The sequence below is a fragment of the Malurus melanocephalus genome, unplaced genomic scaffold, assembly GCF_030028575.1.
Source record: "Malurus melanocephalus ecotype Western Australia unplaced genomic scaffold, MMel_1.1 scaffold_169, whole genome shotgun sequence".
Classification (NCBI taxonomy): domain Eukaryota; kingdom Metazoa; phylum Chordata; class Aves; order Passeriformes; family Maluridae; genus Malurus; species Malurus melanocephalus.
The window spans coordinates 394,088-412,702 of record NW_026623401.1 but is presented as its reverse complement, the minus strand read 5'-3'; the positions used below and the strand labels follow the sequence as shown (position 1 = coordinate 412,702).

General features: G+C 43.2%; 1 protein-coding gene across 1 annotated transcript; it reads right to left on the bottom strand.

Annotated features, from left to right (window-relative positions):
- Positions 1–587: 587 nt before the first annotated feature.
- AAGAB (alpha and gamma adaptin binding protein) lies at positions 588–18,504 on the bottom strand. Its single transcript, XM_057372292.1, has 10 exons — positions 18,406–18,504; positions 12,820–13,010; positions 12,205–12,301; positions 11,429–11,518; positions 9,100–9,183; positions 4,937–5,019; positions 4,454–4,547; positions 3,662–3,766; positions 3,310–3,359; positions 588–2,746 (listed from the first exon to the last, which is right to left on the bottom strand). The coding sequence occupies exons 1-10, from the start codon at positions 18,479–18,481 to the stop codon at positions 2,669–2,671; spliced, it is 948 nt and encodes a 315-aa protein (XP_057228275.1). The 5' UTR covers positions 18,482–18,504; the 3' UTR covers positions 588–2,668.
- Between the last annotated feature and the right edge of the window lie 111 nt (positions 18,505–18,615).

Here is an 18,615-nt window from a genome sequence, read left to right as displayed (position 1 = left end):
TCCTGACAGGATTTACGAGAACACTTTTTCCACTCCGGTGTCCAACAATGTGGTAATAAAGGGTCTCGTCCAGACTTTGTGCTGGGGCTGCCAGAACTCGAGCAGGCTGCAGGGAATCAGTGCTGAGCTGGGGGCTCTGCTGGCTGTCACCTGGAGACACCASGAATTCCAGAATCCCAGTCTTCACCACTGGAAACCGGGAATGGGAGGAATCAACAACCTCAAAGCCTCAGCCAAAAGGAGGGGATTGGCGTTGCCTGGAATTTGTGGTTCAGGCCAGAGCTGGATGACGGGGGGTTGGTTTGCAGTGGCAGGGAAGTCTGACTTCCCAGACCTTCACCTGCAGCCTGGCCTGGCCAGTAACACCAGAATGCCTGAACTGGGAATGGCAGCCCAGGTCTGGGAATGCTGGAGCAGCAATCAGTAATTCTGAAACAGGAGCTCCTTACCTGGGACAAGGATGTAAAGCCTGGAGGTGCCCCTGCCATGGCCTTCAAGGTAATTTCCAACCCGAACCATTCTGGGATTCTGTGGAAACCCAACTGGGGATTCTTTTTTTGTTGATACGCAAAGAGAAGCTGAGTGACAGACAGAACTTTCACGTTTGCTTTTCCACTAATGCCCCTTTTACTCATTTCTGTAACTTCTACATTTATAAAGAAATCCTGTAGCCAAAACCAAAGGGTCTCTTCAGAAAAAAACCCAAACAACCCACAAAAAAATAAGCCACCAGCATAGTAAACCTTCATTTTAAACCACAACACCCTCAAAGGATCATTATTTCCCAGTGTCTCCAGACACTTCTGCCTCCATGATTTGTGCACCTATGAACAAGACACATATTTACAATAAAAACATRTTTGAAAGAGTTCTGAATAGGGAAATTAGCTGCTGCTACCATGTAAAAAGGCAGCAAAACACTGGGTTTTAATTGATATGATCTCATTAAATTTAAACAGTCACATCTCTATCACATGTGTAAAGAAAAGGTTCATAAATGTTCAAGTCCATTGTTTCCTTCACTGCCCTCAATTCCATTCCCTTGGCACTTCACCATTTATCACCATTGCATAACCAAGATTTAGGAAGGGCAAAAAAAAAAAAAAAAATCTTCAGCTACCAAGAAGCCAACATGGAAAATCATTCCCTGCTTGGAATGAGCCCCCTTCTGTGCTGGGAATATGGAGAGAATGGGAGAAGGCAGAGTCACGGCAAGGCCCGCAGGTGGYTGGGAAGAGGTGTCCCTGGCAGGTGTTTCCTTGGATGTCTCTGTGTATTCCAGGGTRTTTCTTCCCAAAGTAGGTGTTTTATTGTAGGGGAGCTCCTGCTCAGGCTTTGGCTGAGAATCACTTTCCAAACTGCCAAAGAGGCTTCAGTTCTTGTCCTCAAATGCTGCAGTTTCGACCCAGGAAATGATTCCCAGCATTCCAAGAAATTATTATTTACATTMATCTTTGCTTCATCATAAAGAGAGAAAATGAGTTCAAGACCCACTGTGAAAGTGCCTCCAGAGTGTAAAGCCATCAATAACCAATGGCAAACCAGTATSTCAGGAATTTAGGGGACATTGGAAAAGTCAGTTTCAAAATTCCTAACTGAGGGTGCTTAACAGAGTGGATTTTCTGACATGGAAAAGTTATTGGAGCCAGACTCTTCCATATGGGAATCYGTTGGATCCTCTTCCCACTGATCCACTGACTGTGCCTGTAGCAGAGAAGGAGCCAGGGTGGCATTGCCCCCTTCCCCTTTCCACCACCTTCCCTCCTGTTTTCCTTCCTTCCATGTCCACGAGTCCAGCAGGTTCGTGCCATGTGCTGGTGTGGCAGGGATGGTGCTCAATCCCAGACAAGGCAATTCCTTCTGAGCCCTGACACTGTGAGACAGCCCTGTGTACCTGATGGACACATCCAGGGGCACTGAGGGGTTTGGAATTCCAGCGCTGGGAACTGGGGACAGCTCCCCACAGCAGCTCTGTGCATTCTGCAGGTTTGGACAGGGAATTCCACCCCTGGAGCAGCAGCAAAAATCTGTCTGGCAGCTCATCCCATATTTATTTTCTAATGGAATCCAGGGAGTGTGGACAACACCTGACATTCCAGGGAAGGTCCCTATCCTTACACAGACAAAATTCGAGCCCTGGGGCCACTTTTACTGGCTTTGGCACTTGGCAGGATGAAGCTCCCAGCCTTGGCAGAGCATCCCCCACAGGGCACAGCTCAGCACCCTCCTGTTCATGGCTCATCAAAATCTGCTCAGGTTGGACTGGGAAAAGCTCCACAAAACCATCCACCAGGCCTACAGCTGGAAAGTGGAGTTTGGAATTCAGAAGTCATTTCCCAACCCCAGCCATGTGTGCAGAGATAACTGGGAGCACRTTTGTTTATTTAAAGCCCAGAGAGGAAATAATAAAGATGTTCATTTGAAAAATGTGAACTCATTACTATTTCCTTGACCCACACATGTGCTGCCTTCCAAAGTTCTCTGAGAGAGAAGGAACAGTGGGACTAACCCTCTGGAGCCAGGAGGTGCTGTGGAATGTRGAACTTACATGGGAATGCTGTCACCAAGGAAAGCAGCTACAGCTAAATGGGGTTTTGGCAATAGACACTAATTGCAGGGAAGGACCATTCCTTTAGGATTGCTCTGGCACTCCCAGCTCCAGAGGAATTCAGTTTTCTTCATCCGAGGAGAGACCTTCAATCTCATCCCTATCTCCTCCAATTGCCATCCAGAAGGCTTTGGCCACCTGCAATGGTAAAAAGATGGGAAAGAGAGAAAATTCCTATCAAATGACTGAAAATTTTGTATTTCCCATCCAAAAAACYGAGCAGCAGCTCAATGTGGCAAGCAGGTTTGTGAAACACATCCTCTCTAAGGTGAAGGAATTTCAGCAACACAGAGRCAATAATTCAGGTCATGGGAGGCACCTGTGCTAATTAAAGCATCGTTGTATTTTCCAGATCAAGGTATTTTCCATTGATTTGAGGACGCTGGCCAGCACCCCCAGTGACTGGAGGGCTTTCAGCTCCAAATTCAGAAAGGGGACAGTCTGTTTTTTATGGCAGTGGGGTGGTGGAATGAGATGATCTTTAGGATCCCTTCCAACCCAAACCATTCCAGGATTTTATGTTTTCCTGGTGTTTCAAACTTCCAGGTTATTCAGTTTTCGGGAGATACCTGACAAGTCTTCCCTAGGACTGCATGGATGGTTCTCACTACTCTTAATCCAGGAACTCCCCAGGAGCAGAAACTGTGGCATAGAAAGAAAAGCCCCATTTTTAGTCATTCACAGTAATTCCCAAAGCTCACCTTTTCCGCATGCAGTTTTCTCTGTTCGTGAGGCAACGTGGCAGCTTTGTCTGTGGAGAAGAGGAGCATTTGGTTTGTGAAGCTGAGGAGTGAGCAGGGACACAAGCACCTCCTGCACCTGGATTTAGGTAACTCCAAGAGCAACATCTGCTTTTAACAGATGTTAAAAATGAGGGGGAAAGGAATGAGAACATGAGGGGAAAAGGAATGAGAAGAGCAGCTTCTCTCTTTCCTCATAAAGGACTTCAGGCAGGAGAACGGGAATTGCACAGCTTCCCAACTCATTCCTGGGTCTCATCTGAGCCTCTGGAGGAGGTGCCAGAGCTCAGGCCCATCTCTCCTGGTACCTTACCTTTCATTTCTTTAAGCTTCGAAAACAGCCTTTCAAAGTTCTCCAGGTCCCCATCTCTCGTGGTCAGGCTGGCCAACTCCTGGATGTCCATATCCAACATGGGATCTGAAATACAGGTTGGTTGAAGAGAAATTATTCTGGTGTATCAGCAGAAAATCCAGATTTTACCAGCTACACACTCTCATKTGCAAATTCCAACCCCATAGGAGAGAAAGAAACATTCAACTTACTGATTGCTCKTATAGACAAATCATGGCATCGTTAGTGGTGATTAATTTTATGGAAGGAATTGTTCCCTGTCACAGTGGARWGGCCYTGGCACAGGGTGCCCAGAGAAGCTGTGGCYGCCYCTGGATCCCTGGAAGTGTCCAAGGCCAGGGTGCATGGGGTTTGGAGCACTCTGGGATAGGGAAAGGTGTCCCTGCCCATGGCAGGGGTGGAACAGGATGAGCTTTAGGGTCCCTTCCAACACAAAATATTCCAGATTTTATGATACATTTGAGCTCATCCAATATTTAAGGCTTCTTGCTAGTTCCAGAATGATCTGTCTAGGAACAGCCACAGAGTCAATTAAAGAGTGATGACACTGCTCAGACCACAAATAACAACAAACCTTTAGCTCTCACACACAACTTTTAAGCAAGTCCCATCTCCTGGAATGCTGCAATTACTGAAGGAGTTTTCCTGGCTCTAGCAGTGCCTTTCTGCACCACTTTTCCCTCAGCGGAGCCAAGGGGGCTCTGTGGGCCTGTCCCAGACAGGTGTGGATGCTCCAAGCAGAGCAGAGCTCACCTGTAGCACTGTCAAGCTCCAGGTTGTTTGTGCCAGCTCCATCTTCTCCACCCTCAGACTGGGATCCTTCCCTGTCTCCCGGGGATGGGTTGGACTATTAGGAAATAAAGATATTGGAATATCCAATAATCCAGTAATGAAAAAGAGCAGCAGCAAATCAGGTGCTTCCTGCTTTTACTTCAAAACCTTACACTTTTCTCCAAGTGTTACTGCAAAACCTGTTCCATGAAAAGCCATTTCTGCAACACTGGAAACTGGTGCTGCATGAAGGGGTTTTGGGATAGATTTGTTGGGATTTTTTCAAATAACATCATGGAATAACTGTTTTTGTTTTGCCCAAAATCCTGCTCTTGGCTATTAACGAGATATATCCTGAGTGGAGCTTTCCTCTGGCTCCATGACACAGCAGGGAGGTCCCAACCACCACCCCACGGATGAGGGAATAGCCTGAGCAAAGAGCAGCAACAGGGAATTACTGTTTACTTCTGTCTCTGGGGTCTCTTCAGAGCCACGGCTTCTGTTTGCTCCTGCCAACGTGCTGAGGAGCCCRAAGCCCTGGGTCCTGTCTGAAACAAAGCAGAAAGTGCAGAATTACTGCAAACACTGGGACTGGCCAGGTGGGATAGAATATTTCAGGAAAGACACACAGCACCATGGAAAACTGTGCCAGTGCACTTGAAAATAGATTTTAAGCAGAAATTGTACATATTCTGTAAGCTTTAAACTGTATTAGCAATGTTTACTGCTAAATATGCCCCCAAGAAGAGATGTGTGAGCCACAAGAGATGTGGGATCTTTTCAATTCATATTGGAAGTCTCTGCCCTGTCAGGATCTGAGCTGGCAAATGTCTTCTGGTTCCAAACAAGGCATCTGGGAAAATCCAGAAGCAGCATTTGCTGTTCCTGGTGCTCGGTGGGGCAGGTTTAGCATCCATGGAAAGCAGCAGCACCGAGTTTGAGATTGGATTCTGGAAAGGCAGCAAGAGCCTGTACTCACACATTGTCTGAACAGGCTGAGCACAACAGCCATAGCAAAGGCTATTTTAAAATATCTAATTCAGAATTCCTGGATGGACTTAACAATCAATTCAGGCTTTCTTCTCACTGTGAGGTGCTTGGGCTTYCCCARGCTGCTGGTCTAGGGTGTATCTCAATGCTATTTTAAAACTCAGCCTAAAAAGCAATTTCAAACCTAAACCYAAACAGTCATCTAATATAATCAATGTGGTACAGTGTTTTTAATTTAAACCAGCTGCATTTTAAAACCTGGTTCATATAAAAATATGTGTACAATAGGTGATATGAAGAGGTGTTTTTTACTAAATCGAGTTTTTCAAAGGCACGCTTTACTACTCAATACAAACTGGCCTTGCACTGAGTAGTAAATATTTGCAGTTACACAGGGGACTTAGGAGACTCTTCTGCAAGTCTTTGTATTTTAGTCAACTAAAACTAAAATAATGTGAAGTTATTGTACTTGAAATAGCCAGGAAACAATGACTTTTGCCAGAAAAAGGCTTTAATATTACTTTTTAAAAGAAGTATGTTCTAAATTATTGCACTCATGACTAAGCTCTAGACTCAACTGTTGAGGTGATGTCATTTTGATGCTCTGTCCAAATTTCCTTGCCATTAATCCAGAATCTCATTTTGAGGGGTTGGATATGTAACTGAGCCCGTCAGGCATCCAGCACACACGTAAACACGTCTACACGAGAGCATTCCCGAGCCCTCATTTCCTGTTCCCTGCTCCTGCAGCTGATGTGCTCCTGCCCCATCCCTGGCTCCCCTCCTGCTCCTCTCTGCAGGTATTTGGGGCCATGGCTCTGGTTTATCCACTTTTACTGCTTTACCAGGTCCCTGGCCAAAGAGGTGGGAAGAAGTGAATCAGTGGAGCTGAATTAATTCCCTTAAAAATGTTCAGTTGCCACGTGAGGGCCCGTGAAGTCCATSAGGTCAATTACCAGGAACTGGGGGATAAAAGTTTGGGACTTGCATCCCAAAGCCCCAATTTTCATGGGGATGAGCAAAGAGCTTGTCTTTTGGGAAGCTGTAAARATGGACATTGAGCCAATTTCTGAGTCATCTCAGGCAGGGTTGGACACTGCAGTCCAGAATGTCCTGCAGAGAGAACATTCCCACATTGGCAGAGGAATGGATGGGGTGATCTAATCATGGACCTCGTTCATATCTGGGATTAGAGTTTGTCCTGCACACAAAAATGACAGTAGCCCCACATTCCCTGCTCCAACACTACAGAACTTCAGCCAGAAATATTACAAATGTCATCCCTTTCAAAAAGACCTSGATCTGCAGCAGGGATCTCTGAACAGCAGCTATTTGTCTGGAACTGTGGTTAGGGAGGAGGCAGACACAACACTTGCTTGCAGGCACACCCTTAAAAAACCCTGCCTATAAACTCCTTTTATTGGATCTAAACATTATTTCAACTTCTGGGTGCAATTCAGGAAGTGGGTGATGCCTTACACAGTGTTCTTATGGCAGCAAAGCCAAAAATTAGCTCATCCTACTTATTGGAAGGGGCAGTGGCTACAATGGATCTGGACTGCCCASAGMAGCTGTGGCTGCCCCTGATCCCTGGCAGTGTCCAAGGCCAGGCTGGAYAGGGCTTGGAGCACCCTGGGACAGTGGAAGGTGTCCCTGCCCATGGCAGGGGTGGAATGGCACAAGATTTAAAGTCCCTSCCCACCCAAACCATTCCAGATTCCATGATCTTATGCTCCATGTAATTTCACAGGTGTCACTCATGATGGTCTGAGCATGGATTCAGCATTCCCAGATTCTTGTTTCATAGCCAAGTGTTTTCCACTGCCTTTACCTATTATCTTCTCCAGTCTATGTCTAGCTRATACATGGTGATCCTTACATATAAAACTGGAATTAACACATCAAAATTCACAATTTGTTTAAATGGCCTTCCTAAATCAGGTTAATTTTGTGTAAATAGAGCCAGGCTCATTAGTGCCCCCACCTGAGTTTAAACARCTTCACCTGGGATCACTAAAACTGGGATTTAAACTGGGATTTAAAGAAGCCAAGCAGCCTCTTCCAGAGGGCTGGAAATAGTTATTCTTCTTGCCACGGAGGCTTTGGCAAGGACAGAGGAGGGCAACAGTACTGTAATACCTTTGTGGGAAAGGAGATGTGTTACCTGGAGAATCCCTYATGTTCTCCTGCACAATAGGAAGAAAACCTCTTGATGCTCAGGCTGAAGGGAGCTCTAAGGCCTGGAGAATCTTACCTGATGTAAAATTGATTCTAATTCAGCTGTGTTACATTTAATAACTATTTTAATGGGTCTGTGTGAGAATGATGTGTTTAATGGTTAGAGAAAAAACATAAAGCTCAACATTTTAACAGATGTGTGAAAACGTTASAGCTTGAGAGGAATTGTGTGGGGGCTTAATGCAATAAAATAATAAGGGTTTAATGCTTGTGCTTGAAAAAAGCCAGTCCTACTCCATCTGTAAATTTAAATTCTCAYAGAAAGAGGTTGTTGAATTAAGGCTACACCTAACAGTTCTATAAGCTTTTGCTACTACCCAGTTACTACCAGAACTATCTTATGCTCTCTGGAAACTCTTCCCTGCATGGTTTTCAACTAGCCAGGAATTGCAGGTCAGTCAGTGGAAAAGCAAAAGCTGGATTTACATAGCAGCCAGTTTGCCAGGATCTGGAGGAAGCTGAAAACAAAAGATATGTTACAGGTTGTAAAAAGTTTTATTTTAAGCAAAATGAGCTCAACAATTTCCCTTTGAAGGCACAGTCAGGCTGCAACACCTTCCAAATATAGCTCACTTCCTGAGGGGCTTGTGGTAATACATCAGTGCAGTGCAGGGTTGGTGCTGTGCAGATAGAAATTCTGGATTTTTCAAGGAGTCTGACCTTTACAGAACACACCAGTGATGTGCAGGAATTTCCCCCTGTGAAGAACTGAACATGTGACTAAATTCTKCTGTTTTGTAAAGTGCCATCTGCCCAATACAGGAAATATGTTTGAAAAAAACCACTTTTAGCACCAGTGAGATAACTTGACACCATCTGACAAGGTTACCTCGTTCTCTGCAATGGTTACACTGAATCAGACCCCACCTTAACCTCAGTTCTGATGGGGGATGAGAAATCTCAAAAAGCTGCATTAAAAATACAGTTTAATAATTCTAATCCTGGTTTTACTGCATCCCAGCAAGAACCTTGAAGATACAGAAATTAACAGCAGCCTTTCAGTTCTTTRCATCATTCCCTGGATCAGGAATAAATCTTTACACAGAATTTCTTCCCTGTGAGGGTGGGGAGGCCCTGGCTGAGGTTGTCCAGAGAAGTTGTGGGTGGAAATGTCCAAGGCCAGGCCGGACAGGGCTTGGAGCACCCKGGGATAGTAGAAGGGGTCCCTTCCCAMCCAAACCATCCCAGGATTCTCTGATAAACCTCACCCATTGCCTGTAAGTCTGAGGACACCAAGGGATGACGAAAGCAATGCCTGGACCCTTCCATTCCATGGGGAAGGTTCCAGAGTGCTCCAGCTCTCTCTGCACTGGTGCAGCAGCACTGCAGCTGCTCAGTTTGAASCCCTGATAAAACCCCCAGCCCTGCAGAGCTCAGGGCACAGCCCCAGTGGCACCTACCACTCTTCATGACCACGTTGGACCAGACGTTGGCATTCAGGGCCTGCACAATGCGCTTCACTCCGGTGGACTCGGGGAAATCATCTGCACCCAAACATGAAGAATTGCACTCGTAAAAATGAGTCTAAAACCCATGACATGAATCCAGAGGTGGGGCTGAAGGCCTGTCCTATTTTCTCACAATTGATATAGATTCTGTTTCCAGTACAAAACACAGATTTTTCACCTTTGCTTCGTGAGAGACCAAATAAATTTAAACTAATGCCTTACTTCTTGGGCTGAACTTCCAGAGATAATGAACTGTGAGCTCAGCATTTTGGAGATATCTTAATTCTTTTTATTAAATATTTAGCAGGAGGCCTACATTGCTAAGTAACATCTGAGTAAATTTCCTAGTAACAGACAAGGAACTTCAACYTCTTACCCCAAGATCTTTTAGAATGCTGTAGAGCATAAAAATAGATATTAAAATYACTTTTCCTTCCTTTATAAAGTAAAGCACTTGAGACAACCATTTAAAAAAGGGTGCAATGTTTGTAAAAAGTGGAATCGGATATTGTAAAGCTGTCCCTACAATATCTATCTTCGAATGTTCCAGTAATCCTGGGAATTACAGTGAACTGGAAGCCCAGGGAAAGTATTATTCACATTTCAACTTATTTASTGAATAGATCTGACACCACTTTGTATCAAGTCAGTTTTCCCATTTCCTCAGTTTAGTCAGCTTCCCATGTTTGTGCAGGTTGACAAAGGGAAAAAAAAAMCCCCAAACAAYCCTTTGGATACAAAAATGTCATTGTTTAGAAATCAAACTCAAGTGACTCAGGGACAGGTGCAGCAATTGAAACAGCCTTTAAAAATGGATGTAAAGCTTAAATCAGAAGTTTAGTCCTCTGTGGTGCTGCAGTTTGGTTTGATAGCAGAGTCATTATCAAGAGTCTCAGTTTAGAGCTCTTGCCATGACTGTGCAAACAACTGACAGTGAGTCAAAGCAAAAGTTCCAGTTTATTTGTGATGAGCTGCCTTGAAATGTCAGAATTTTGAACAGAGATTGGCCCAGTRTGTTTACAGCATCTGTTGTGCCTTTTGCAACTCTCCCAGAATGTTTGTGGGGTAAATAAGATACTCACTGGAACACAGTTCCTCCTCTGCATGAGTCACAATGAATCAGATTAAACAGTTAGGAAAGAACATGTATCCTAATACCCAAAAATTAACATCCTGTGTTGTTATTATTCCTATTTACTTAAATGGTAAAGACTTCRTTCTTTACAACAATTATTCAATAGAAAAATAACTTGATTTARTGTCACTGGTATTTTTTAAAGCATTTAATATTTCTGTAGTCTAAGGGGCCTTCACTTCTGATCTTCATAGTTTCTGTGAATCAGAACCACTTGTGTCCCTACCTCCTTAACTTAAAAAATAAAAAGAAACACTTTTAAAGCATGGTGGCAAGAGAGAGAGACTTCTCAGCTACTCAAGATACAATTTCAGTAGGCCTTTAAAGGGGGAAAGGGGTGGGACATGTTCTAGCTGAGAATTTCATAGTGAATTATTTTTGGTGCCAGCCATGTGCACGGAGAACCTGAAACAGAGCAAATGTTAGTGACTAATTCCACACCAGCCTGGAAATGTGCTCAGTTATCTCTTTTTGCTCTAGAGAGGTAAGGGGTAAACACTTTTTTGTATCACTGAAGTCAGGAGATAAGGYTGATGCTGATAAGGCTGTCAGGAAATGCACAGTCACTTTTCAAGAGTGGAACATCACACTTTGACTTTCCTCGCTGGGTTTTTGCTCAAGTTATAAATGTATGGGCAGCCAGTGATTCTGAAACTGGTTTATTTCCTGTGTAACAGCTCGTGTTGCTCTGAAATGGCTTTAATAACCTCCCATTTTCAGGCTAKCATGTCACTGTTTGTACCAAGAGAGGACAGATCTATAAAATAGTTTTAAGTCTTTTCAAAACAAGAWTTTTTCTGCCCTTCTGCAGAAAAATGGTTCTTTAGATTTATTTTCCAAGTGTAATATAAACTTCTAATGTATCAATAGAGTGCTAGGGGTAGTTCCAGAAAAAGGAGCAGATATTATTTTTACGTAGGTGCTACATAAACAGCAGCTGGATTTGGGAGGGGACAAAGAGAATTTCTCAGAGGAAATAACCTCCTCCTCCTCCTGACCTTTTATAGCTTAGACTAAGCCCCACCAACTGGGAGCATTTCATGTTGTAATCATGTGGCAAACAATTGCAAGGGGCATAACTTGCTTTAAAAGATACTTTGGTGCACTTTTTCATTCTCAAAATTGCAAGAGAAGCAGCAGACCTACCGTCTTCATCAGGTAGCTCCTCAGGGCTGAGCTCTACCAGCTCAAAGCCATGCTTGATGCACCATTCTTGAGCCTTCTGTCTGTTTACACCTAAATTGGGAGACAAAAATGGGTATTAAAAGTGCAGATTTGAGACCAGTATCAGTAGYTGAATATTTAGCTATGTTTTATTTTCTCAAGGTTGTTTGCATGTTCTGGATTGTATGGGAAAGAGTATAGCAGCTGGCATGGATCCTCCTTTCACTCTGGATTCCAAAAATACAGAGTCAAAATTCTCCTTGGAACTGAGGAATAGAATCAAATGGTTTTGSAGAGTGTACCCACAGGGCAGTGTAATGGGAATGAAGACTTCTGTTAACTCTGGATTTGACAGTGAATTAAGCTACAGGAACACATCTGCACCTCACAGCTTGCGGTCATCTAGAACCAAAGCAAACGTGAGAGTTCAGTGTCCAAATAGTCAAAAAAATGGGATGAAGCAACCAAGTCCTCCCCATTTTTCAGCAGGAGTCCTGCACACCCAGCAGTAGGGATGCCTTTTAGTCCCTTGCAGTGGCTCACTCTGAGCAAGCTGGTAAAATTCTGATTCAGCTCTAACCACATCCCACTGAAGGTTTCCGCTCCTGCTCCCCAGAGTCACCGAGCTCTCCTCTATCAGCTCTCCAGGCCAGTCTCACTCAGACATTCTGAGAAATAGCTGTTCATGTAACTAGAAAGCCAATTATTATGCAGGTTAATGACTCTAAGTGAGGACAGAAGTGCTTTGGCTTTCTTACCATTCTCAGACACTCTGTTACAAACCAGGATCATCACTTCTGGCAGCCACTCTTCTGTCAGGGGAAGCCATTCGGAAACACCCTGCAGTCCAGTTTTCTACAGAGGCAAAGGAAAAAGTTCCTTGGAATAGATCCTCAAATGTATTTCATTTTTTATAGTATTAGAACAAAATTATGTAAGGGAATATGCTTTTGTTTTGTCGCAATCTTTCTGGTTTCTACTAAAATAGCTTTCACTGCTGCTGGTTTAGTATTAACAACTTTGGGTAAAATGCATTGAATTTTATGTTTAACTCCCTAAATCCTATCCTAAAGGAGCCTTTAAGAAGCAGCACCAGCTAAGAATAAAACTGGAGATGGTTGGCTGGAAAAGGATTTACTTTAATGACATACTGAATCCTGAAAACTCCTCTTATAGCTGGAGTAGAGTAGCAAGAGGGAAGGAAACTGCTGCTATTCTTAGCAGGGAAATTTAACATTGATCTTTGCCAATTAATAGAACAGCCAAAAGGGAATGCATGGCACAGGATGGAGAATCTGATTTATGGTTCTCACTGTTGATAAGGCAGCTACATCACAGAGATAAAGYAAGAGAATGAAGCAGCAGAGTCTTACTATTGTGCTGTCGAAGTACACAACAAATGCTTGCACGGACTCAGCAATCTCTGCAGTCACATGGAATGTGTTTGGGACCACACAGAGGTGGATATCTGCAGAATAATATTTGTTATCTATCGTCCAGGGGTAAAAATTCACTCTTCCACTTGTAATTGCACCCACAGTAAGGTCATCTTTTCCTGTGATACCTGGGAAAAGGAGAGAAAATGAATGAGGATGAGAAAACCAGAATTAAGAAAATAATTTGTCTAGAAAAGTACAGTGCCAATGTAGACCCATCTTTACTAYAATAAACCAGTAGATACTCAAGGTCTTTAAAAATTCAGCTCATTTGGTTACTCTGTCGTATATTTTATTGCTTAGCTTTCAAAGGACTTTATTTTCTAGTCTCAAAATCAAATATGGCCCAAAAGCTCTGCAGAAAACCTTTTGTGTTCTTGGAAATGCCTTTTCAAGTGTTAGCCTCAAAATTAGCACCTGTAAACAGGATGTATGGAGAGAATACTTAATTACAACTCTTGCATGCTCACTGAGATGTAAAGACCTGTTTAACTGTGACCAAAACCTTAAGGTAACTAATGGGAAAATAAASCCAGTGCCTACAATTCAGTTGTAATCCCCATTAAGTTCCATGTAGGAGTTCAGCAATTAAAATCCAAGGCAGTGCTTTGCTCAGGTGCTGTCAAACACTTCARGGTAGGAACCTTCCCAGGAACACTTCTGGCACAACAGCCACCTCCTGGAGCTGAATTAGAGCTGGAAGCAGAGCATCCCATTATACCTTGAGGGAAAGGCCAGGATATCTTGTTCAGGATGGATAAACTCATGGACACTTTGAAATACAGGTCAATTATTTATAAAATGGACTGAGTCATCCAGAATTGCCTTGGGCAGCAGAAGAGTTAAAGCATAAAGTACATGGCTTTTCAAGGATTTGTATTTTAAGGTACTGAGAGTTCCTGGAGCTGSTGGAACAGGCTGTTCCCCAAATAGTCTGGAGACGAATTTGAATTTCTGTATCTTATTAGCAAAAGACAGGAAAACCTCCTTGCCAAGGTTGCAATGATTTTTACAACTAAACTGCAAAAGCTGAGAAAYAGATCTGGTGAATGAACACAAGGCAGTGAGAGCTGTATACCAGGATTATCTGCAGCCCTGAGGAGGAGACAAGGAATCTGAGGGAGAAATGTGACCTTGGAAACAGAAACCTGTAGCCATTTCCTACTTAAGAGGATGAAACAGGAGTCTCCTCTCTGGGTTTCTTAAAATAAAAAAGTGCCACATCTAAATGCTTYTTCGAGGTTCAAGTTTTATTTTACTTTCATTTGGATGGCAATAGTTTTCACAATAATTGGTCTTTAATCAGATGWTATTCCATGCTAATATTACTCACATCACCTTGGAGCTGGGTGACGATGACCCTGAGTCACTACCAGACAAACCTGGAATCTGAGCTTTGCATTCTCAGAAGTTTTGTTGGAAGGTTTTGAAAATGATATAAATTTCCCTTTAGCAGCGTTTTGACAACTAAAAATAAGTAACTAAATAAAAATTAGTCTAAGCTAACAGAATTACAAGTCAATGCTACAAGAAGCTAAGAATAAAGGAGTCCATAGAAATCACTGAAACCCAGAAAATCAGCCRTAAGACTTAGAAAGCCAAAGGGAAGAAAATGGGGTCAGGAAAGGAAATCAGTTCAAAAGTCACTTGAGTCAYTCACCCTAGCAAGGATACAAAAGGAAAGAACTTCTACAAAAGATTTTCAGAAGCTGATACGAATTTCATATTTGCTTTGTAAATGACATTTTTTCCAGAAGTGTTCGTGGACAAATTTAGGTCTCAAAGCACTGTTAAACGAGGCCATGTCCCATTTCCTATTACCTACTATTTGTTCTGTATTTTAAGGGGTTTTCTTTCATCCCATTGTGCTGCTGATTACCATCCTCATCCCAAGATTTTGCYAATTCCCTGTGAAATTTCTCTCCTAGTAAAAATGGATATTGCACACTAAACTCAAAGGGCTTCAGGAACTTTCTGAAAGGATTCAGATTTGCTGGGTCTCAGGATGCACATGGGGTTGTAAGAAATGATTGCACAACAGCCTGATCACTCCTGGYAGGAAACTGAGCATCTTGTCAGGAGCTCTCTCCCAAAAAAGTCACTTGGAGCAATTAGATTTTAGTCTTTAGAATAAACAAGAGACTWCAAAAGAAATACACACTGCAATTCAAACTGAATTCTCATTTTATGCAGGAATTAGTTTTAAGGCTTATATTTAGCACCTCAGCATTCCAGAAATTTCTTACCAAGACAGCCTGAATTTTAATGAAAGAAGGAAATTCAGCCAGAGTAGTCTGGTATCTGATTTAGAGAGCATTGATGAGAATAAACTCCTAGAAAATTAATATGGCAAAAGGAGGTGGTTTGTCCAACTTAGCCCTTATAAGYAACTTATGAATGAGTTACTCCTTTTTAATACTGAACTGCTCAGCCATTGAAAGTGTCAGTGGTTTGCCATGCAAAGAGCCTGGAAAACCAAGTGAGTCACTGCATGACCACAACAGGAGTGAGGCTGCTGGGCTGGTCCCTCTCCGAGAGCACCAGTAGCTCTCTGTATGACAGGAATGCAAACACACTCCAGCTGCATCACCACTAAAGAGCACTAAAAGCACACATGGAAAAGTTCACGGCACTGAGAAAGCTGCTTGGTGTCACTCAAAAACAGGATTGAGAGGTCAGGGTTCCCTGTGAAGTCCTGTGACTGCTGGACACTTATTGCACTSAAATAATGGTTACAATCCAAATGGAGACATCCTGGATTGGTRTCCCACACTGTATGAAAGCATTTGGAGCAGCAGAAGCTGCTTCACCTACAGGAAATTATTTGAGACCATTTTTGTCTGCTCCAGTACCATCCCKGGGTCATGACCTCCTGCAACCAACAAAGCCCTGTACCACACTAACATCACCACATTTCTTGGGCAATTCTCCTTCTCCAGTTTATCCCATGACTGATTTTGCTCTTTTTCTATCAGAAAACCATTTAACAACAAAAGTGCAACTGATACACGAGATCAGAYCATGGCTCAGTCCAGTAATTGATCCTGGCTAGTGTCACAAAGCTCCAGGAACTTCCAAACTTCTTTGGAATCTATGCAGAGGAAAAGGTTTCATTACTTCCAGGCAGTCAGTTACTGGTTTATCTTTTTCAGCAAGTTCACTGAAACTGTCTGTCCCCCTTCTTCACTCACAAGTATTTTTGATAAAGCAGACAACAGTTAAGACCAATACATTTGGAAATTATTTTCAGCTATTTGCAYAAAGGTTTGCTCATTTTACTGACTTCTTCTTATAAAAAAGTAATATTCTTTCATATAGACAAGATAAATAAAGATTTTGAAAACAAGAAAGAACATGGCAAAATTGTAAAACCTCATATCCATTCCCATTTTAAATTCTGTATCTAAGTCTTCTGAAAGTGCAAATTTTTTTTTCAAAAGGGGTTTTGAAGACCAGAAATAGCTTTTCAAAAGAGCTTATTAGCCAAAGAACCACATACAGCTCTGCTGAAGTAACATCCCTGTTCTATAATGCCCAAGTGGTATTTAAGCACCTCTAGCACACTGTATGATATTTCTTTAAATTATTAAAATTCTTTTGCAGTTTTTTCCCCAAAGGGATTAGGGTATTGACCACTCTTCACAGTGTTTTTCAGATTCAGTAAATGCTGTGAGAACTTAATGCCCTAAATGCTCCCGCATCCTCAGAGTTGTCAGGTACATGGAGAAGTTCCCACATTCTGGGCCTTGAGAGCCACCTGGTGGAACAAACCATAAAAAATACCCCTAGAATTACACCAAGGAGTAAAGAGAACCCAAATATGCTGTGAGGGAGGAGGAGAGTGCTAAAAATCAGAAATGAGAAGAAGAACAATTACATCCATACAAAAACTGTGAAAATCCTGTTTGCTGTTTTAAGTTGTGATAAATGCATCATAATAATAAGAAACTGATCGATCCTGTGCACTTTAAATAGCTTTGTTTTGCCACAGTATTCCATGAATTAAAGCATTCAGAGCATCCTACAGATACCTGAACAAATCACAATATATCTAGCAAATGTACCATTAGATGCTTCTCACCTTCAAGCCATTTTCTATTTAACACAAAGAAAACTGGAAAAAGTCTTGGAAGGTTTCATCCCACCAAACCCTTCTCATTGCTGCCGTCCCCACCAGTATGTCCTCAAATGTTTTACTATCTGCTGCATCTGATTTAATTTCACTTGTTATACAAAGCAGTGACTTCAAATTGGTATTTATTGTTGTATTTGCTGTTGTTTCTTTTAGAAAGATTTCACTGTCCCCTGTGAAGTAACCCAGAGAACACACACACAAACTATAAGACTCCCGTTTCAGTACTGGGAACAGTGCAAGCTGAGACACTTTAAAGTGAGTACCAGTTGAAAAAAATCTGAACTTAAATTATAAGACTTTTATCAGATTAAATAGCTTTTTTGTTCACCTACCTTTTCTACCTGTTCAATTTCACCATGCAAAATAAACAAAAGAAATCCTAAGGAACCTTGAATAATTCCTTCCAATTTGCTTATACCTTCCTCAAAAATAAGCTACAGCCCATAATAATAGTAATAATAGCAATTTTTTTGGTGTGTGCAATCCTAAAACAATTCAGTGTCACCCAGCTGCTTTGACRGAGGAGCCTTTGAAGACCTTGTACTATTACTCTTGTTTGAAAATGTGGTTTAATGAGATGGAAGGTGCCTGTCCCGGGGCAGCCCTATGCTTGGTGAGGTCCCAATTAAGAATCACTCAGAAAGAAATGAAAGCAAATCCAGAGAAGGGATGAAGGAGTTAAATTCTGTATCTCTGTGTACAAAGCAAACTGTTCAAGAGTTCCCTAAAAACCAATGCTATCCYAACATGGGAAACCCACTAAGATCTGAAGAGCTTCTCCTTAGAATCCCCTTTATTTTAGAATTACTAAAAAATTCCACCATGGTTTCCTCTACTATCTCTTCTTATGTTCCGTTTTCTAGCCATTAAAAAAAAGGCAAAGTTTCCAGAAAAACCACTTCCTACAGAATAAATTCTACGTATTTGGTAAGATCTGTAATCTGCAATTCTAACAACTGCAGAACAGAATTTTTAGCTTTCCCTTTCAGTCCTTCCGCATGGAGAAATGGATGAATTATTTCCTTAAAGCACTAAGGAGGCTCCTGACACCCTCTGGGAAGACTCGGGGGCTGCAGGGGGTGCGAGGCTGCCCTGGGTCTGGTGCCCTAGGGGAGAATTGAGACTCTGAGGGGAGGATTGAGACCCTGAGAGGAGAACTGCGACCTTGAGGGGAAAARTGAGASCCTGAGAACTGCGACCTTGMGGGGAAAAGTGAGAGCCTGAGGGAAAAATTGAGACCCTGAGGGGATGGCAGCGACCCTGAGGGGAAAACAGCCACCCTGAGGGCCAGGGCTGCAGGGAGCCATTGCCAGCCCCATTCCCGCGGGCGCGGGCAGGCCGCGGCCCCKGGTTCCGCCCGCGCGGGCGCCGCGRCGGCCCCGACTCACGTTTGACGAGCTCCTCGGGCTCGAAGCCCGCGGCACAGCTGGTGAGCAGCGCCAGCGGCCGCGCTGCCGCCGCCATGGCACCCGCGCCGCGCCGCGCCCCTTCCGCCGCGCCGCTACCACCGCTCGCGGGGGGGGCGGSCAGGGGCGGAGCCGGGCTGAACCAGGCGGAGCGCGGTCTCGGCCCCCGCTGGATGCTCTGTCCCCCCCCCG